Source organism: Mya arenaria, chromosome 10 (genome assembly GCF_026914265.1).
Source record: "Mya arenaria isolate MELC-2E11 chromosome 10, ASM2691426v1".
NCBI classification, from domain to species: Eukaryota; Metazoa; Mollusca; class Bivalvia; order Myida; family Myidae; genus Mya; species Mya arenaria.
In genome coordinates, this window is record NC_069131.1 from 36819751 (window position 1) to 36843551 (window position 23801).

A 23801-nucleotide genomic window follows, 5' to 3' on the forward strand; every position below is an offset into this window, starting at 1 on the left:
GACATTGGACATTCAAAAGTGAAAGTCGTGCTTGCATGACATTGGACATTCAAAATCGAATGTTGTGCTGGCACGACATTGGACATTCAAAAGTGAAAGTAGTGCTTGCACGACATTGAACATTGAAAAGTGAAAGTCTTGCTGGCACGACATTGGACATTGAACATTCAAAATCGAATGTTGTGCTGGCACGACATTGGACATTCAAAAACGAATGTCGTGCCAGCACGACATTGGACATTGGACATTCAAAATCACATGTTATGCTGGCACAACATTGGACATTGGACATCAAAAGTGAAAGTCGTGCTGGCACGACATTGGACATTGGAATTCAAAATCGAATGTTGTGCTGGCATGACATTGGACATTGGACATTCAAAAGTGAAAGTCGTGCTGGTACGACATTGGACATTGGACATTCAAAATCGAATGTTGTGCTGGCCCGACATTGGACATTGGACATTCAAAAGTGAAAGTCGTGCTTGCACGACATTGGACATTCAAAATCGAATGTTGTGCTGGCACGACATTGGACATTCAAAAGTGAAAGTAGTGCTTGCACAACAATGAACATTCAAAAGTGAAAGTCTTGCTGGCCCGACATTGGACATTGGACATTCAAAATCGAATGTTGTGCTGGCACGACATTGGACATTGGACATTCAAAAGTGAAAGTCGTGCTTGCACGACATTGGACATTCAAAATCGAATGTTGTGCTGGCACGACATTGGACATTCAAAAGTGAAAGTAGTGCTTGCACAACAATGAATATTCAAAAGTGAAAGTCTTGCTGGCACGACATTGGATATTGAACATTCAAAATCGAATGTTGTGCTGGCACGACATTGGACATTCAAAATCGAACGTTGTGCTGGCACGACATTGGACATTGGATATTCAAAAGTGAAAGTCGTGCTGGCACGACATTGGACATTGGGCATTCAAAGTCGAATGTTGTTCGGGCACGTAAAATGTCCAATGCAGTGCCAGGAAAACATTTGATTTTGAATGTCCAATGTCCAATGTCGTGCCAGCACAACATTTGATTTTGAATGTCCAATGTCCAATGTCGTGCCAGCACGACTTTCGCTTTTGAATGTCCAATGTCCAATGTCGTGCCAGCACAACATTCGATTTTGAATGTCCAATGTCGTGCCAGCACGAGTTTCACTTTTGAATGTCCAATGTCCAATGTCGTGCTGGCAAGACATTCGTTTTTGAATGTCCAATGTCCAATGTCGTGCCAACACAATATTCGATTTTGAATGTCCAATGTCCAATGTCGTTCCCGCACAACATTCGATTTTGAATGTCCAATGTTCAATGTCGTGCCGGCACGACTTTCATTTTTTAATGTCCAATGTCCAATTTCGAGCCAGCACAACATTCGATTTTGAAAGTCCAATGTCCAATGACGTGCTGGCACGACTTTCACTTTTGAATGTCCAATGTTCAATGTCGTGCCAGCACAACATTCGATTTTGAATGTTCAATGTCCAATCTCGTGCCGGCAAAACTTTCGTTTTTGAATGTCCAATGTCCAATGTCGTTCCCGCACAACATTCGATTTTGAATGTCTAATGTTCAATGTCGTGCCGGCACGACTTTCATTTTTTAATGTCCAATGTCCAATTTCGAGCCAGCACAACATTCGATTTTGAATGTCCAATGTCCAATGTCGTGCCATCACAACATTCGATTTTAAATGTCCAATGTCCAATGTCGTGCTAGCACGACATTCGTTTTTGAATGTCCAATGTCCATTGTCTTGCCAGCAAAACATTCGTTTTTGAATGTCCAATGTCCAATGTTGTGCTGGTACGACTTTCGTTTTCAATGTCCAATGCCCAATGTCGTGCCAGCATGACTTTCACTTTTGAATGTCCAGTGTCCAATGTCGTGCCAGCACGACATTCGTTTCTTAATGTCCAATGTCCAATGTCGAGCCAGCACAACATTCGATTTTGAATGTCCAATGTCCAATGACGTGCTGGCACGACTTTCACTTTTGAATGTGCAATGCCCAATGTCGTGCCAGCACAACATTCGATTTTGAATGTCCAATGTTGTGCTGGCACCATTCGTTTTTGAATGTCCAATGTCCAATGTCGTGCCAGCAACGCATTCGTTTTTGAATGTCCAATGTCGTGCTGGCACGACTTTCGTTTTGAATGTCCAATGCCCAATGTCGTGCCAGCACGACTTTCACTTTTGAATGTCCAATGTCCAATGTTGTGCCAGCACAACATTCGCTTTTGAATGTCCAATGTCGTGTTGGCACGACTTACAATTTTGAATTTCCAAAGTCGTGCCAGCACAACATTCGTTTTTGAATGTCCAATGTCCAATGTCGTGCTGGCACGACTTTTGTTTTGAATGTCCAATGTCGTGCCAGCACAACATTCGATTTTGAAGGTCCAATGTCCAATGTTGTGCCAGCACGACTTTCACTTTTGAATGTCCAATGTCCAATGTCGTGCCAGCACAACATTCGATTTTGAATGTCCGATGTCCAATGTCGTGCTAGCACAACATTCGATTTTGAATGTCCAATGTCCAATGTCGTGCCAGCACAACAATCGATTTTGAATGTCCAATGTCCAATGTCGTGCCAGCACAACATTCGATTTTGAATGTCCAATGTCGTGATGGCACGACTTTCATTTTTGAATGTCCAATGTCGTGCCAGCACAACATTCGATTTTGAATGTCCAATGTCGTGCCAGCAAAACATTTGTTTTTGAATGTCCAATGTCCAATGTCGTGCTGGCACGACTTTCGTTATGAATGTCCAATGTCCAATGTCGTGCCAGCACAACATTCGATTTTGAAGGTCCAATGTCCAATGTTGTGCCAGCACGACTTTCACTTTTGAATGTCCAATGTCCAATGTCGTGCCAGCACAACATTCGATTTTGAATGTCCAATGTCCAATGTCGTGCTAGCACAACATTCGATTTTGAATGTCCAATGTCCAATGTCGTGCCAGCACAACATTCGATTTTGAATGTCCAATGTCCAATGTCGTGCCAGCACGACTTTCACTTTTGAATGTCCAATGTCGTGCCAGCACAACATTGGATTTTGAATGTCCAATGTCCAATGTCGTGCCAGCACGACTTTAGCTTTTGAATATCCAATGTCCAATGTCGTGCCAGCACAACATTCGATTTTGAATGTCCAATGTCCAATGTCGTGCCAGCATAACATTCGATTTTGAATGTCCAATGTCCAATATCGTACCAGCACAACATTCGATTTTGAATGTCCAATGTCCAATGTCGTGCCAGCACGACTTTCACTTTTGAATGTCCAATGTCCAAAGTCGTGCTAGCACAACATTCGATTTTGAATGTCCAATGTCCAATGTCGTGCTGGCACAACATTCGATTTTGAATGTCAAATGTCGTGCTAGAACAACATTTGATTTTGAATGTCCAATGTCGTATGTTTAGTTAACTTCACACAGCTCTAACATCATGTTATTTTGGTCGACATGTGGATATCTTGAGTGATATCCTAAATAAAGGAACTTATCGGCATGAGCTTGTTATTATTAAACTTTTTATATTTAAAGTTTTCTACAATAGTGATATATATCCCGATATTGGTCCTGGGATTTGGCACAGTCCCGGTTCTCGATAAAAAAAATTGAATTGCAGACATTAAAATTTTAATCTTATTGTCATTTTAAGAGGGCAACATGGTACCAGTGTAGCGGCCGGCTCTGAGTTCCTGGCTTGTTCTAATGAAAAATGGCAGATGAGGTAATGGTTGTGCTATTTTCAAAATTCGGACAATAACTCAACCCTACTGGTTTTAGCCAAAATGTACCTGCATGTTTGTACAATTAATTAACAAATAATGACGGTATTTAAAGATCAACATTGTAGTGGAATTTCAATATGATAACATTTTCATATAAACTTAAATAAATTCTTAAATTTAGTACAATGCTTAAAGCTGCCATCTCACAGATTGACAGTTCTTCTTGGTCATTTCTCAAAAGCCTTTCATTGATATCAAAGGAGTAATTAAATTAAATGTACACAAATATATGGCTTAATGCAATAGCTGCCTGACCTTATGTGACTAAAAAGAAGGAATTTATACCATTTTTTAAAAACTTGAATATGAAAGAGTATGATCTGATATTAAGTCAGCAGTCTAACAGCACTGGTTTCTAGGCATTTGCACACTGATTGCCAATTGGGTCATCAAAGGACAAAAGTAAAAAGGTATCGGAACAGTAAATCTGTGAGGAAGCAGCTTTAAATTGGTGTGGCACTTAATATTTTTTGATTACTTTTCCATGTTCTTGTACAGGCTTTTAAAATAATTGATCTGGAAATATAATTTATATTATTTCTGTTGTATTTTAGTTTAGGCGATGGAATGTAATTACAAATGCCATTGTTCTGAGGATTGACCTGCAATACATATAAAACATGTAACACAACTGCAAAGTAAAGGGAAAATGAGTGCAAGATGTAAACAAGGTCTAAAGTGGAACAACTTGTCTTCTCCAATATTTGATGACTTACATACTGATGTGAAGTTTCAGATAAAAGTCAGCTGTTGGCCCGTGATTATTGGGTAAATTAAACCTTTCATGCCTGAAGCAATACACACGTTTGGATCCGAAGCTGGAGGTTTATTTTACAACCTAGATAGAGCCAGAGTCCTAATGCTTGGTAGTGCTACTCAGTGGTAACCCTCTTGCAGTCAACTGTTTTAAATATATTTCTCAGAGTATTTGAGTGAACTTTACATTGAATTTGGACACATATTTTATTGTTGTCGAACATTTTTAACAACGGAAAGTGCAGATATATATTTATTCAACTGTGTGGTAAAGGATTTATCTACGCTTAAAGCGGTTCTCCTATAAAAGACGGAAGATAGCTACAAAAACAGCAACAGAAACAGGTGCCATTGGCAGACTAAATAAAGGAGAACTTTTTTGTTCAGTTCAATTTTTAAGAATTCAGAAAATCCTTTAATAGGGCACATCCTTGTATATGCCATATTGTAAATTGGGCTCTTTAAAATGTGAAAAGGTGAAAGTGGTATAAAGGATAAGACTAGGTGTCTACCTCAAATCCAAGGCTGTGGGTTCAAGCCCCACCAAGATACTTTCTCATGGCCTCAGCAAAAGGATGTCCGTACCAGTTTCTACAAAGGCAACATACTTAAGGGTGATTCTGTCAGCTTTCAGCTTGCGTAGCAATATGATAAGGCATAAAATAAGATACTAGCTGACTTGCAAACAGTTTTGCCATTTGTGTTGATTTGTTTTTCAGTCTGTTGGAATGTTTATTAGAAGTGATGAGCATTGCTTAGTGCAAGCAATATTTTTATTTTCTTTATTAAGTTGAATTTAATGAACACATAACATGACATGTGATTTTACAGATACATTTTTATTTCATTGACTGTATGGGTTTATTTTCTAAAATGATGTTATAAAGTTATTCTGAATTTCCCTGTTTTCATTTGAAGAACATGATTGTGTTGAGGTTTTGGCATAGCATAGTGTCATCATCATCATTGGTGTGTGCAAATAAAACATTCAAAACAATGTAACAAAAAAAACACACACGACCAAGCCAAGTACTCAAAGAGGCACAAGGATATTTCTAAAGAGACCGTTAATATATTCAGACAAATAAAATGCATAGAAAGATCTATAACTCTGACGCATGGTTATGCTTTAGTCCTCTTATTGTGTGTTTACGGTTAAGACTGAGACATACAGTATTTTTGATAATGAAGATTTAATTTTGTATGGCAACTTAAAGCCATGAATGGGGTATAAACGCCAGAAAAAAAATGTGAAGTCTCCCAAAATACCCAATGCACTTAAAAGGGATTTGCACAGAAATGAAAGTAAAAATGGGAGCAAAACCTAAATTATAATCAATATTACATTGGATTGCATACAGATGGCTCCGTTATTGCTTGACTAATATTTAAAATAAAAATAAGGGACATGCTAATCAAAACTGAAAGTTACTGGAATTGAACTTGTTTGCATTTTATGGAGTCGGACATTAAAAGGAGTCATTATGGGAACAGTGATCTAAAGGATAATTATTCAAAAACGGTTAAGTATTATTGAAAAAAGTCTGGTATACATTGCTGAAATGCTTAGTAACCTGGCTAAATATTTTGTTTACGGCTTTTACTTAACAAAAAATATGTTCATTTGAATATCTTATCAGTTACTGTTTTTGTTTCTTTTTAATACAAAGCCTAAGCCTAAGAGGAAAAGTGAGCTCTATGTGAAGCATGATCTGCCGTGATCAAATACAATTTGAAGACAGGTCAAGTTCTACAAACTAAACTTACACGGAGCACTCCTACGCACATGTATAAGGTATATTACCCATTGAACTAACTGAGTGGCTAGTCACCACCCTACTCCACAAAAAAAATGTTTGCAGTTCAAACCCAAAAATGCTAAATCAAAGGCATGTATGGCTGTCAACTGATAAAGCTGACTATGGTGAGTGGGAGGGGGGGGGGGGGGGCACCCCCTATACCAACAGATTTATGCGCAATGCAATCAATGTGTTTTTACAGAATATTAATGCTGTTTTAATGGCAAGGAAAGCTGAAAATAAAACTCACGCAAACTATGACTTAAAACTTACTTTTCAATGGATAATCGTATGCTGGTTGAGAAAATGATGACATTTAGTCCTCGCATACATTTAATCCGAAATATTGGTTCATGCATGCCATGAACTATGACCATTTCGATTACTGTCAACTACATTTTCTGTGTGCTCACGATTTTTCTAGAGGAAACAGTATACTTCAGGTATAAACAACATCTAAATATTCAAATGCGAACATTCTTAAGTTTTATGTTTCAATAAATATTTTCTCTTAAGCAAGCACATTTAATTTAACAATTTTGTTGTTACAATGGGCCTTTTTTACGCGGATTGAAAATGGTGTTAATCGCCGGCGGCCCCATCACACTTTCGCATATCACTACTACTATTTACGAGGTCTATCTCGAAGCTTGCCGGATATGGCCGAGTTGTTACGATTGAAGATACTGGAGTCGTCGGGTAACCAACATAACACAATGGTGTCATAATTCATTCTATATACAGTTATATAGGGTAATTTACACCAATTCAGAAACGACTACTTTGTGTAATATGCTTTTTTTATTTTTGAATCAAAACATGGTTTTACCATCGCAGGCCATTCGCTACCTTCCATCTTATAAAGGTTTTGAAACTGAATGGTTCGTGATTTCGAATGAAAATGCTGGAATGCTGGATCTGCTTGATCTACCGTGTTTGAGAAATTGTACTTATCAAACGTTGTTTTATACCTTTGCACAAGTGTAACATTCTTTCCATATTTGGGTTTGGTGTCGTGAAGCACTTGAAATCATTGTTATTTCGCGTGCAAATTGCCCAATTGGAGGATATAATAAATAGGAAGTTTATTTAGTAGTCACAGACCTAAAGTATTTAAATGCATCCAACTTTGAATATAGAAAGCAGTTAACAACACTTACCATATTTTAGTGCCTCCGCAGACAGATTCGAAAAAAACGATCATTGACAATGGGCTCCGAGTATCTACTTCGCTCAACAACGAATGGCATTGCACCCCAGGAATGGTTATTGTGGAAAATTAATATTTTAGGTTTGGTTTTCATCGAAACTCGTACATCATTGCAGTAATGGTTTTACACTTGCCGCCGCAAAAGTATTTTAAATAACGTTTTCGAATTACTCATTTCTAAATGACATAGCTAATTACACCAAATAAAATGCATGGAATACATAAATTTTGAAGCAGAAAGTTCAAAAGCCACTTCTAATTTACAACTAACTTGATAGCTGAACGTAGCTGAGCGTGCACAAAACACATTTCTAATTAATAATGATGTTTATTTTTACATAACATCACCTAATATACAGAAATAAAAGAGGATGCAACAGTTGCGCGGTAATAGTCTCCGTCATTCTATCGCTATTTTAGTTTTCGAAAATTATCAGACGCTTCGTGTTTGACTTTGACGTTGTCTGACCCTTGTTGTATCTAAACTGCAACAGAAAAATGGAAGCTATTTTCGAAGTTGGTGAACACGCAACTAAAACAAGACGGCTGCAATTTGTGGTGCTATTTGTTTTATTTATTAAGTCAAGCGCAGAGACAACTGGGTTTCAAACATCGGAACTGCAGTTCAGTACGAAATCTAACGTCACCATGCCGACAGTGTTCTTTACCCAGAGCACTCCAGAACAGTGATGGGAAGAGTGTACAGCAAGGATGGCATAACTTTTACAATCTCAAGAAACTCTGTGAGCTTGACATTCTTTGGGATTGGACTGACACATTTGTCGAAAGCGGCGTTGTGCATTGGGCCAAGACAGAGTTTCCGGTAAGTCTCGTCGAAGAATGAAATCTTAAGATAATTGAATTATTTATGTACATGTGGTATGCTATGACCATGCTAGTCAATTGGTACGCTTGATTGTATCACTTTTAGTTGCTTACGTAAACTCGAAACCATAATGTAGCAGTGTAGACTGATACGCCATCGCACATTATACAACTAACGAATTGCATCTGATATATTTGTTATTTATAGTTTGATTTAACATCATAAAAACCTTAAAAAACTGCGTTTAACATTATCAACGTTCGTCATTTTCTTAACACAAACAACAACATGCCATCCTTCAAGGCCACAAATTTTGCATGAGTAAAATGCATATGCATTCTCTTCAATGTATCCTCTGACTTTTGCAATAAGGCAATGTGGAGTTGGCATCATGGAGGTCCAAAAAAGCGGACTTTAAAACTGACGACCCGAGAATGGCAGCTAAACAAACTCGTACCGTAGAGTAAGTTTCTTACTCGAAACGTGAAGTTAGCTGCCAAAGAGACAGGTGTCGTATGTAAGCATTTTACAAGAATCTTGTCCTGAAGTAAGGAGCCTTAGATACTGGTGTCGGTAAAAAGATAGACTGGTATAATGCCGTTAGCAGCCTTACGGATTGGTGTCCTGTAGTAAGCAGCCTAACAGACTTTCTCAAAGACTATCGGCGTAAAGTTAGCTATCTGACTGGTGTCGTGAAGTTAGCAGCCTAACAGCCTGGTATCGTAAAGGAAGCAGCCTAACAGACTGGTTTCGTGAAGTAAGTAGCATAACAGACTGGCGGCGTGATGTAAGCAGTCTAACAGACTGGTGGTCGAGAAGAAAGCAGCCTATCAGACTTGCGGCCTGATGTGAGCAGCCTAAAGGACTGGGGTCGTATAAATAGCAGCCTAGCAGACTGATGTCGTGTAGTAAGCAGACTTTCAAACTGGTATCTTGAAGTGAGCAGCATAACATATATGGCGGTGTGATGTTGGCAGCCAAACAGACTTGCGTCGTGATGTTAGCAGTCAAACAGACTGTCAGTGTGATGTTGGCAGCTAAACAGACCGGCGGCGTGATTATGGCACACAAACAGACTGGCGGCGTAATGTTGGCAGCCAGACAGATTGGCGGTGTGATATTAGCAGTCAAACAGACTGGTGGTGTGATGATGGCATCCAAACAGACTGGCGGCGTGATGATGGAATCCAAACAGACTGGCGGTGTGAGGATGGCATCCAAACAGACTGGCGGCGTGATGATGGAATCCAAACAGACTGGCGGTGTGAGGATGGCATCCAAACAGACTGGCGGCGTAATGTTGGCAGACAAACAGACTGGCGGTTTTATGTTGGCAGGCAAACAGACTGGCGGTGTGATGTAAGCAGCCAAACAGACTGGCGGTGTGATGTAAGCAGGCAAACAGACTGGCGGCGTGATAATTGCAGCCAAACAGACTGGCGGTGTGATGTTGGCAGTCAAACAGACTGGCAGCGTGATTTTGGCAGCTAAACAGACTGGCGGCGTGATGATGACAGCCAAACAGACTGGCGGTGTAATGTTAGCAGTCAAACAGACTGGCGGTGTGATGTTAGCAGTCAAACAGACTGGCGGCGTGATGTTGGCAGCTAAACAGACTGGCAGTGTGATGTAAGCAGTCAAACAGACTGGCGGCGTGATGTTAGCAGCCAAACAGACTGGCGGCGTGATGTAAGCAGCAAAACAGACATGTCGTGTGATGTAAGCAGTCAAACAGACTGGCGGCGTTATGTTAGCAGTAAAACAGACTGGCGGTGTGATGTTAGCAGTCAAACAGACTGGCGGCGTGATGATAGCAGCCAAACAGACTGGCGGCGTGATATAAGCAGTCAAACAGATTGGTGGTGTGATATAAGCAGTCAAACAGACTGGCGGTGTGATATAAGCAGTCAAACAGACTGGCGGTGTGATGTAAGCAGCCAAACAGACTGGCAGTGTAATGATTGCAGTCAAACAGACTGGCGGCTTGATGTTAGCAGTCAAACAGACGGGCGTTGTGATGTAAGCAGCCAAACAGACTGGCGGTATGATGATTGCAGTCAAACAGAATGGCGGCGTGATGTTAGCAGTCAAACAAACTGGAGTCGTGATGTTAACAGCCAAACAGACTGGCGGCGTGATGTTAGCAATCAAACAGAGTTGCGGCGTGATGTTGGCAGACAAACAGACTGGCGGCGTGATGTTAGCAGCTTACCAGACTGACAGCGTGATGATGGCAGTCAATCAGACTGGCGTTGTGATGTTAAAAGCCAAACAGATTGGCGGCGTGATGATGGCAATCTAACAGACTTGCGGCGTGATGTTAGCAGCCAAGCAGACTGGCGGCGTGATGTAAGCAGCTAAACAGACTGGCGGCGTAATGTTAGCAGCCAAACAGACTGGCGGCATAATGTTAGCAGCCAAACAGATCGGCGGCGTGATGTTGGCAGCCAAACAGACTGGCGGCGTGATGTTGGCAGTCTAACAGACTGTCTGTGTGGAGTAAGCAGCCTTACAGACTGGTGTCGTGTAGTTAGCAGCCGTATTAGGTTAGACTGGTTTCGGTTTGTACCCATGCCGTTCTTACAACTTATGCCCATCTTATTGTCATACATTGTTGGTTTCACTCACTAAATTGGTCAGTTATTTATATCACGTAATCCGATAAGCTACATCGTTCTAAGATTAAGTTTAGACCAATATTAAAGACGACTTCAATTCCTTCATATATCATGTTTGTGATTATTACAAACGACTGCTAAACATATTTTGAAGTATTGTTCTCCGTTTCTTAAAGTCATTTTTACAAATATATCGAGATTTGAAAGCGCATTATTTTTAACTGACTAATAAATTAATAAGCAATTAAAACTTTTTCTCTCTCGCTGTTATCCCTACGGCAATAAATTACATTTAAAAAAATACTAAGGTTTTCAGTCCCTATCCGTTTTGAGGCTAAATTACTTGATAACATTATCAGATACCATTATAAATAAACTCATTACATAAAGACCTAATCATGTTATAAAACATTTTTTTCTAAAACAACATCAAGCAAATTTCGGCAATAAGTCATTTTTGTGAGATTATTTTAGAACTAGTGTACTTTTTGAATGCACAGTTTCTTTTTCTGGTAGTATATTTTAGTAACAGTAAGTTTGTATATATCCCAGCCATATCTTTTGTGTAAACTAGTATTCTAACTAAGTATTGCTATTAGTGTTATACCGAACTAACTATAGAATTCACATTGTTTTCTTCCAAAGATGTTTCAATGCATTTATTTTTGTTCTACATATTAATTATTTTCAGATCATCACACCATGTGGACCTGATAGAAATTGGCGTTGCTCTTCTGGACAAACTTGTGACAAGAATTCAGGCACATGCGAAACGAAGGGTGTGCAATATATATTGTGTCCTAAATCATGTTTTCTTCTTTTGATAAGAGTTTGTGCTGGGACAAACAGCCATCAACTGTTAAATGTTTTATTACTAATAAATCCAGGACAAAAAGTATTTTAAACGATCATTTGTAACCTAATTATTGCTAGGAAATATTGTAATTGGTTTTAGTGAACATTGTACAGTACTTTCTATAATGGTCTTTCTATAATGAATGAAATGTTAAATATTGATTGCTCAAAGTTATAAAGTCCAGTTTTATGTAATTTAATTGTTTTACTGAACGATATGACTGAGGGCCATTAAACGTCAGTGGCAAGTGACCGTTGTCAAATAAATTACCCATTAATGACCAGTAGTTTCGTGTTTTGGATTGGGTTGATGTATGTATATCATAGGTCAAGCTCACGGTCAGCATTTTTACGAATTCGTTTTCAACAGTTCATAGGTCAAAATCAGTGTCTTCAATTTCCTGAAAACTTCGTGCAACCATTTATAATTAAAGCATTTCGTTAAATAACCTCTATCTATAATTCCACCTGTTTTGGACAAAGCTGTGCTTAGTACAATAATCTATTGTTTCATTTAGTGCAGCGATGACATTTCATTAAATACAGAGTGAAATAATATCTTTTGCCACATACATTATGAATGCATAATGATATTAAACCTTAATTTTCCATTCTGAACTTAAATTAAAAACGGAGCTAAAAACGGGGTTTGACTATCTAATCAACGCATCCACCGCGTTTGTTTGATCAGAACATAAAGTTGCAATGCAATTAAGATTTCATTAGTATACTTGTTTATCATGTAGTGAAAAATAATGTGAAACATTTGAATAATTAATTTTCGAACGTATTTGACAGATATACGTAACACTGGTAATAAAAACTGAAATATTCAACAAACATAGACCAAATGTGAATTTCAGAATGTGGACAGCTCATTGTATCGGATGGGGTTGTCGTTCGTGGAAATATGAACAGGATAGGCAGCAAGGTTCGTCTTGACTGTAAAGAAGGCTACGTGCCGTCGTTCACAACGAACATTGTCGAATGCGGCGTTGACGGTCAGTGGACCGTAAACGACGTTACTTGCACGGTACATGTATTCTCTGATTATATCTTGTATGTTATGATTATTCACAATACTTTATATTACGGCCATAAGTGATCGAAATGAAAATTATTCATCAACTTAATTGTACACAGTCAAATTTCTGATCCTCGTTGACTTTGAAGTTTGAAAACGTCCGCAAGGTAAAAAACCTTTGAACTAACAGTTTCTATAAGGTTCTGAAGTTCCAATAACTTGAATTTGATTGATATTTGATTTATTTCCATCTTAAAGTTTTAGCGAGGTTTAAAAAGGGCAGGGTGCTGCAGAAAAAGTAACGGGCTTCTTAGAAAGAAAGAGGCGCATTGTGTCAGGCTGTGAAAATTTTACAGAAAATAAAAGGAATATTATGAATTATACTTAATTGAAGGTTTCAAATGTCAAATATTTTTTTATGAATTTTTAATCATATTTGAAGATTAAATCAAGGCTTAAGAAATATTTGCTTTGAGCCTTGAATTTTATGAAGGCAGGAGGGTGCACCATACTGATCAGCAGGAGGGAATAAAGGTGCTACGAAAATATAAGGGTGCAGGATCATCAACTGGAACCAATAATACACTGGGACCAATAATACATATGTGATCCTTCTCCCAGCCATCAGTTACTCCTTAGCTAAAACGCTAAATCTATCAATTTGAATGAGAGGAATCGAATTACGTAAAATTAATGAACAGAAAAAAACAAAACAAAAAAACATTGATCGTCATTGACTCATACACAAATGCAAACCCCAAGATGTTGATTTACAGATTTATAATGATACACAAATTTCTCCGAGTGTAAACAATGAAGTACGTCATCAACCTTTGCATTGTTTCCGAGGTCTTCGGACAGATTATCATATCTTAAATAAGCACTGCGCGCATTTCATGGGAGTAAAATCTTCATGAATTTTAAACTGTAACTGTAAGGTTTGTCCCCAACAATTTTACTCATATAAACATTTGATGTTCTCGTTTTTAGATATGCGATACGGGTTGGACAATGTTTCATTCTTCTTGCTATAAGCTGTTCCGTCAAAGAGTCTCCTGGGACGAAGCAAAAACCAGATGTGAGCTGGCAAATGCCGTCCTGGCTTCAATCACAAGTCAAGAGGAGACCGACTTCATTTATGCAAAATTATTGCTTGAAACAGGCAAAGTGAATGTCTGGATTGGAGCAAGCGATATAGAAAATGAAGGGACATGGAAATGGATATCGGGAGAAGACTGGGCGTATGAGCGTTTTGTAACAGGAGAGGCAAGAGGCAGTGATACAGAAAATTGCCTTTGTGTTGGAGATGACAATTGGTGGTATGCTTTGCCTTGCAACGATAATAAAAATGATTATCTATGTGAGAAACAGATATGATATGCATCAAACAATATCTTAACACTCCCGTTTCCACTCTAGTTTACTACAGTCAGATATGCTTATGATTCAAACAATATCTCAACACTCCCTTTTTTCTCCCTATAATACTACAGTCAGATATGGTAATACATCAATTTGAAACTATATCTCAAGATTCTCGTTTTCACTCTAGTATACTACAGTCAGATATGATTGTGCCTCAAATTATTGAATTGTAGTCCTGATTTCTGTTTATTCACTAAAACTAATGTTTTAATTTTTCATTTATAACCCATCATTGATTGGTTTTATTGTTCAAAGTTTTACAACATAAAATTTCCCGTTTTTTAGAATATGCTTTTACTTATCTAACCTGATCTCATCAGGCTTTTGGCCTACTGTTTTGCACGAACTTATCTCAACATAACTTCTCAGGCCTTTTGCCTACTATTATACACTTACTTATATGTGTTTGAATAAATTTTAGTGAATGTGGACGTGAAACTAGAAAGACAATACTGTTCGCAAATATGTACACAATAATCATCGTTTGTAAAAGTTATTTTAGGAAAACTTTGTAGCTATATAAGATATGTAAATTAGATCACACGCATGCGCAATTCGGTTAAAGTTACGATCCCCCACTAGTTACATGTAACACAAAATAGTTAAAATAATTACTTACGTGTCCGGTATGAACTTCAAATTTTGACTGACTAGTAACAATAATATTGAACGGCAGTACCTTCTTTAAGAAGATCTGAAGAAAGTACGCGAATAAGCAAATTGTAGGGGACTGCTTCTAAACCAGAAGTGTACCAATATACAAAAAAAAAACAATGTTGCACCGGTATTTACAAATCAACACTATGGTACTGATATATACAAAACAATACTTTTGTACGGGTACGTACAAAACAACATTATAGTACTGGTATGTACAAAACTACACTTTTGTCTGGTAAATACTAAACAACACCATTATACTGGCATAAACAAAACAACACTGTTGTAATTGTATGAACAAAAAACAACAATATTGTGCTGGTATAATTAAACAACACAATTATACTGTAATGTATAAAAAACACTATTGAAATGGTATATACAAACAAAACACGATTGTTCTGGTATGTACAAAACTACACTACTGTACTGGTATATACACAACAACAATCTTGTATAAGTATGTACAAAACAACACTACTGTACCAGTAGACGACGAATTCCATTTTGTATTTGTTCATGTTTTTATCATAGTAGAAAAAATAATAATCAAACGATATTATTGTTAAACAACTCATATTTTAGCTGATTCTTAACAGCATTGTTTTTTTTATTATTTCGAATGTAAATAATATTGTGTCGTTTTATATTATAGCACGAACATATTGTACTCTCTGAAATATATGTTTTTGTGTGTATAATATGCACCTTATAAGTTCATATTTTGACCATCATGGTAATATGGTCGCAGTGTCTATGACCAAAGGCAGTATCCCGATTTGCCAATAAACTTTGTACGTTGAAATATTGCGGTTCAAAGCACTTCACGATCATACGTGCACTGACCAAATGTTTTCAAACACAAATGAACAGCAATTCTAAAATAATTAAAATTTATATTTACACTTATGATCATTTTGATATTCTATCTTAATCTTAAATCAAAATGCTGCGTTTAAATAGCGTTATAAAGACTATTGCGCGCGCCCCTAGTAAGACTCGAACACCAGGACACATATTCCACTGGACAATGCTCACCCATTCGGGTTAAAGAAATGAGACTCTATATATGTTACATTCACAGACGGATATCGATATAATTTTCGATCATTTGCTTTTCTTGTGTTTATAATTAAATCATTTGTGTAGCTTAAATTGATTCAAAGCGTGAATGATATAGACATGATTTATTTGTTAAACATTTCATTGAATACTTGTGTATTCAGTTACTTTTTAATGATTATTTTATTAGCATTTTAAGTTATCGATGGTTGATAGCATTTGGTCAGAGGCCGGGGCCATTATTACAATATTTTGAGACTCAGACCCAGAAAAATAGCTTTATTAAACTACAAAGAATCGTTTTTATTCCATTCGTTTTACAAAAGAAAATCTAAAAAAACGTACAATTTCGGATAGGAATAAAATGCAGCAAACTTCATCAAAAAAAATTAACAATAAGAAGAAGATTTGCAGTTCTGCCACATGATTCTGATCTCAGATTCTTGACTGTCCGTTATCATGGCCGCCTGCCTTTATCTCGTCCCACGACCTTGACCTAAATATATGGACGATTTGCAGTGGCCAAATGTGTGTATGAGTATGCTAAGACAACTGTCGCCCCTTTGAAGCTAGCATGTCGTGTCCGCTCAATGAAATTTAATATTGATAAAATGTTGGATCCCTTGCTTAACTGTTTTTGTTGTTTATTTATAATGCAATACAAAGTAGACGAACGTTTTTCAAAACAGTGGCGACGTAATTATTTTCTAAACCATGTTCTATTCCTGGTTTATACATCTGCTTATGTATGAATGTACAGCATATTTGCAGGGTAGCGGAACAGTTAGTGCTATCGTGTGATTCCTATTCATTATTTAATAATTGTGTATACATAACCAGTTATTCCGATCATCATATTATATAGTTTAAATAGTGTATCTCCTTAAGGTAAACCATCCATAATAAGGATGCAAAGAGGTGTTGGTGTATTTTAGACATTAACATAGAAATTATTTCAATGTCAAATTTATATTGATTGACCATTATATTATTTTTGCAAAGAAAATATTTTTGAATAGCACCATAATGACGCTAATATTATGATATGATATATTAAAGGAAAATAATTAAAAATATACCATGAGTATTTAGGAATTATCAAGTTGTTTCTTGAATAATATACTGTCTGTATCAAAAAGTACTGGTTGAAAACTTGAAAAAAATTCAAACATAACCTTTTTTAACTTTAAAAAGAAACTTTACCATTATCATGATATTGCATATTTTAATGATGAATGGATTACCTTTATTTATATGTATAGTTTTCGCTCTTTTGAATGCGTTTGTTTGCCTCGCTTTGTCCACATGTTCATCAATGCGAGTTGATATGTTTTCATTGTCTTAAAATAGTTCATGACTTTAAATACTGCATTTTGTAATTATCTACAACACCAAGTAATTTTAAATCTTAAATTAACATGTTATAACATTTGAAACATATTTCAGTAAACTTTATTCGTTTTGTGTATTTAAATAAAAAGTGCATTCTCACTAGCAGATCCGGGAGGGGGCACACGGTGCAACTACAACCCTCCCCACTCCCTTTAAATTAATGAGATCATTTAAACCAAATATACGTCAGTTTAAAGAGAGGGGTGCAAACAAAATGTAACGCCCACAATTTTCGCCCCCCTCTAATATTTAATGCTGGACCTACCCCTGATTATGTTTTTATAATGTATAAACGATGTTTGATAGATGTTATTGCGTGATCTTATACAGTTTTGTACTTGTCCTCACAGATGTTGCTTTTGTGTGAATAAATGATCTGTTCCGTGTTTTATATTGTTCAATTTACAATAATTTAAGGCGGCGGCTTTATAAATAATTTATTATTACGCCATGTAAACTAGCAAACAAATAGGTCTGCTTTGAATGGTTGAATAGACGACGGTCGATAAACGAAATGAAAAGAATCCAATTTTGATGATCTTGAAAAGTAAAAACTCACTCTGATGATAAAGTGAAAAGACATCACTCTGATGATTATGAACTTCCAAATAAACGAACATGTGAAGAATACCACTCTAATGTTAAAGTGAAGAATCCCACTCTTATATTAATGCGAAAAATTTCACTTTTAAAACAACACGATAATGATAATGTAAAGAAACCCACACTAATGATAATGCGAAGAAAACACCCATATGATAATGTGAATAATCTCATTCTTATGATAATCTGAAGAAACCCACTCTTATGACAATATGAAGAAACCCACTCTTATGATAATGTGAAGAAACCCACTCTGATGATTATGTGAAGAAACCGATTCTTATTATAATGTGAAGAAACCCATTCTTACGATAATGTGAAAAAACACACACTCTTATGATAATGTGAAAAAAACACTTTCATGATAATGCGAAGAATCCAACTCGAATGAAAATTTGAAGAATCCATCAATTATACTTTTATGATACTAGAAAGAAACTCACTCTAATGATGTTGGGAAGAAACTCATTCTGATGATACTGGGAAGAACCTCACTCTGATGATACTGAGAAGTCACTTACTCTGATGATATTCGGAAGAACCTTACTCATATGATACTGGAAAGAATCTTACTCTTATGCTACTGTGAAGAAACCTTACTCTGGTGATACTGGGAAGAACCTTACTCTTTTGATACCGGAGAACCTTAGTCTTATAATATTGGGATGAACCTTACTCTTATGATACTGAAAAGTGACCTACTCTGATGATACTGGGAAGAAACTTACTCCGATAATACTGATAAGAAACTTGCTCTTATGATATAATGAAGAAACTCACTCTGATGATACTGAGAAAAAACTTACTCTAATGATACTAGGAATAAACTTACTATTATGATACTAGGAAGAACCTCTCGCTGTTGATGATGATGTACCCTGGTACAGTGACATTGTCTAAGAATCAGTACTTCAATAATATATGACTTACCCACATTTTGATGTGCTGATGTCCAGGATGGGGTAGTTAACCATTATAAAATTGCATTCTTTTATCATGTACGAAATACAAGTTCACTAGGAAATTACCCCATCCGGACCTTTATTCTCGTTACTTTCGATCTAAATTCAGAATTATCTTTAACCTGGTTTTATATATTGTAAAGAAAGGTTTTTATAACTTATAATAACCGTAGTTTCACATGTTAAGTCCGAATCTTCTTGGTTTAAATCCACTTCTTTAACTGAATTCAGACTGTACACAGTCAGTCGGCCATTTTGGTACCTAAGAATTTTGACAGCTACATCACTTCCTTTCCTTTCAAGGCCAGAATAGCCGCGAAATTTGAATCTTAAGGTGCTGGGTTTTACATTGTTTTAACAAATACTAACGTGTTATAGTAGCAATAATTGTGATATAAATCATAAATTTCATTGTTTAGCCGCCATGTTTATCTAATGTTACTATTTTTAGATCGATCTGTCGACTCGGTTTAAGGCGATCGATCATATTTTATGTTTAAATCTAGATCGACTAACTGTCGATCTGCTGTCGATCGGGTGTCGATCTAGAGTCGATCACCTGCCGATGGCATGTCGATGCAGTCGTCTGTCTTTTAGTATATAAAGAGACGATTTTTTGTTGAAGGGGTTCCGGGTAAAAAAGAAATTCTAGTTGCACCAAGGCCTGTCGCTGAATGCAAAGTAAATATTCCATAGAAATATAGTAAATACGAATCGTTATAATCATAAGTAATTATTCATGTTAAAGGGAGCGTTTTGGACATTAAAGAAATCTGAAGCAGATCTTTTATAATAAATTAATCCAGTATCCTGGTAGTCTTTTAACGTGGAAGGCGGCTGACTGTTTGAATGTATTAATGCTAAGGAAAAGATAATATATAAGTGCGCATTTAAAATATAAGGCTCGAGTGTGATTCTTTCCCCGAAGTTACCACCTTTGTTAACAATTGTAGCGTATTCGCTTTACCAAAAGTTGTAAGAGTTACACATATGACACGTACTTGCATACTATATTGTATATGTCTACGAAGTTGTTGGTTAACATTGAATAAACCTTATTTAAAGTTTGTACGCCTTATGTAGTGATTTAAGTAATTGCTGCGAACTTAAACATTTACGAGAGGAAATGTCAAATGGTCACTGAAGAACTCGAAGGTCAAATCAACACTAGTGCTGTACCAGAGGCACTACAATACTGAGAAGAAACTTACTCTTATGATACTGGGAAGAACCTTACTCTTTTAATACTGGAAAGAGACTCATCCTCATGCGACTGGAAAAAAAACCTTACTCTTATGATGCTATTAACGATTTAGACGAATTCAGTTTCCAATTTTAATTTTTACTCATTACATGTCCATTATAATTTATCATTGCATTGATTAACACCGGTGTTACTTTTCCTCCCAGGTTTACTTTGATACTTTCTTGGCCGTTTTTGGTACAAGGGCAGTAAGACTCTGCAGAAATGTTGTGAAATTGGCAACTGTAACTACCACTGGTGGGCAGTAGACACACCCAGTGAATATATTGCTACCAAGCACAACTAGACCCCAGCAAGGCATTTTCGTGCGCTTTTTTCTGCGCATACGCTCTCATTGAAGACCCTGGACCGGTTCCATCTAGGTAAGGGGCGACCCCCAGATGAACCACACACTTGTCAAACCACAAACACATTTCATTCCTACCTATGGTAACTGGGGACTGCTAACAACACTTTAATATGTGCACGGTAGATCAATGTTAACTTCAAAGAAAGTTTCTATTGTACGTGCTCATAAGGTCACGGCTATTGACGAAGTACACAGCTATGTAAATCACAAATTATTTCATCAGTCATGGCTTCGCTATACATAAACAATCATAAACTGCTATGTAGTAAATTATAGTTAAAACTATGTAAATAAAGCGCAATGTATATCATCTGAAATCTGCTAGACAAAATTAATAAGTTAACATCGTATTCAAAACAAATTCACTTACCAATTATTTAGTTTTCGCCACGGCCGCTAAACATCACAAGAAAAGTACACAAGGGACAATTTACAGCCTAAATAGATGAAGCAAAATCAATAAAATGGCACTTAAACAAACTGTGAGTTCAGTAAGGTTTAAATACTTACAATACACAATCACTTGTGGCGATAAAGTTGCGATTATTGAACACTCTTCAGCCTGAAAAATGTCAAACAGAATAAATAGTCTGATGATAAATCGCTCCTAATATTTGAATATTGCTTTATAATATCTGACGTTTAATTCAACACAAACAACAAGAATTGTTTAAGTACATATTTCTAAGTTGCTCATTTGGAGGCAAGAATACATAACCAAACTTCTAAACCGCCATATATTGAGTAAACATTTGAAAGGTCGAATGTGTTGGCAAAACAATTGCGGATAATCATTAAATATAATACATTTTTCTTAGATTGAGAGTGTTTTTCATGATACATGAGTATTCAGTCATATCATTGTCAGATACCAGTCTGTTTCGCTTGAAGAAAGGTTATTTTCTTGGTAAAGGGAGTGAACACCACGCTCGGTTGTTGACAACTTTTTGAACCGTGGGGTGTGTTAATTTTTCGGGGAAATTGTATTACATGTAGTAACGAACATACCGTTCAAAATATATTTTAACGAAAATATAACATTCTATTTATGTTCCAGCAGTTGCTTTCGTCTGTAATCTGTTTGGAATGAAAACAATGTTCGAACATTTAGCTTCAAAGTTCAGAAAAACGTTTTTGTTGGCAACATTTTCTTGTTCAAAGTGAAGTGTTATTTTATAATCAATGGGAATTTACTACAATGCAATTTTAAAGTAGTTCTAAATTTACCTTTATTTTGCAGTGAAAATATCAAGAATTTTCGATGTTGTTATTTCACTGAAAAAACTCCTTATTTCATTCAGCATGAAAAATGTAAAGAGTTTACTAGGAGTCAGATACTGACTCTAGATTCATGCTATATAAAGTTATATAGAAGAAAATACACCAATTAAGAAAGTGACTACTTCGAGTTATATGACTTTTTATGTTTTTGAATCAAAACATGGTTTACTATGTCAGACTGGTCACAGCGATTACGTTCAACACATTTTATTTTTCTTATAAGAAATGTTATTTTTTCTAACGTTGTTTTGGCCGCAGCAAATTGATCATTTGTTCTACGGATTTTGCCCAAAAAAAGTAGGAGCGAGCAAGAGTAAAAAAAGAAAAATACTTTTTTTTTAATTTAAGGCAATTCAGAAGGCAGCGCAAGGCGAAAAATTAAATTAAATTAAATTTAATTAATTTCTTATCAAATTTATCATGCAATATGTCAAGAAATGCTTTTTAATTGCAAACATAGGTTCTTAGTTTAGATATGAATGAAAAGGTTTTGATTGTATCATATGAAAATATGTCTCAGTATTTAACAAATGGCAATAAGATCCAGTGCTTTACTATTAACTTCATTTTAAACGTGGATATATTGTAAAGACAACATTCCTCATAAGAACATGCAATTATTCGAAGACCAAAAAGAAAACTATTGTATTCATTCCTTAACTTACTATCACAAAAAACATTTTAAACTAGTAAGAGTAATTCATCATTTGAGCATTTCCAAATATTGGGTCAGGTCTATATTTGAACCTCTTGAAGCAAATGATAAAACTGTAGTGACTTTGACATTGCAAAAGATCGAATATGTAAAAAACACAGAGAACATCTCTAAAAAACGACACTGAGGATTAAATTGCGGGACAACAAAATTGAAGCTGTATTAAACAAATCTGCAAATATTAGAGCAGGAGGTGGAATAAAGATGATTCCCTTTTAAGACCTCCCCTTTACCACGATACCACGAACCTATGGTTTATAGGTCTCTGCATTGAAAACAAATATCATGACACCCTCCATAGCTTCAATGCCCGTAAGAAACAGGCCTCTTAAATAACAGGCCACATTACTAAAATCGATCAAAGAAAACAAGTGGATCAGAACAAAGAATTGAGAAAATGAAAACAGTCATTTTACTTATAAAATATTTTATTTTTTGAATTTATTGATGTTATTTTTATACTGTACATGTACATGTATGTGTAATGCACTAGTCAATTGTAACCACGGCCCCTAAGGTCCGGGGAATAGCGGGGACTTTGACTTTCGGTTCTGCCAACCCCTGGTAAATCCACCGGCACTGTGGGGCCACCTGGAAGGTAAAAACACGGCCCATTTCCCCGGCTATTTCCGGTATACCCCCGGTCCTGGGGGGGGGGTCATGGTTACAATTGACTGTTGTATAAATAGAGACTGTTTCTAAAACATTTACAAGTCCTACTGTTTTTATCTGTTTATAACAATTATGAGCACAGTGATTTGGTGGGAATGAGCTGAGTTTTGACCTTTAGAAAATTTAGTGAAATTTAACCTAAAACAACCTAAAATATATTTTTTTTCTTCAGAGTTTTGACAAAGTACTCTATTTAGACAATTCGAGATTTTCTGATTTTGTAAAAGTGCAGTAATTCATAGTTATTTTATGCTAGATAGTTGGTAGGAGTGACCCCTTTGATGAATCTGAAGAAAAAAACTATATATTTTAGGTTATTTTAGGTTAAATGTCACTATACTTTGTAAAGGTCAAAATTCAGCTCATTTCCACCAAATCACTGTGATTATGAGTATATGAAAACTGAGAAATGCATTTTAGAATTTAAAAAATAATTCACGAAAACATGTCCATTTGTTGTAAGTCGAGTGTCCGTGTATTTTAATATTAGTTTTGC

The 23801-nt window shown here is 36.3% G+C and overlaps 1 protein-coding gene across 1 annotated transcript; it reads left to right on the top strand.

Moving 5' to 3' along the window:
• Positions 1 to 10800: 10800 nt before the first annotated feature.
• On the top strand, positions 10801 to 14297 carry LOC128204662 (snaclec subunit B-like). Its single transcript, XM_052906061.1, has 3 exons — positions 10801 to 10892; positions 11733 to 11820; positions 13911 to 14297. The coding sequence occupies exons 1-3, from the start codon at positions 10801 to 10803 to the stop codon at positions 14295 to 14297; spliced, it is 567 nt and encodes a 188-aa protein (XP_052762021.1).
• Positions 14298 to 23801: the final 9504 nt, after the last annotated feature.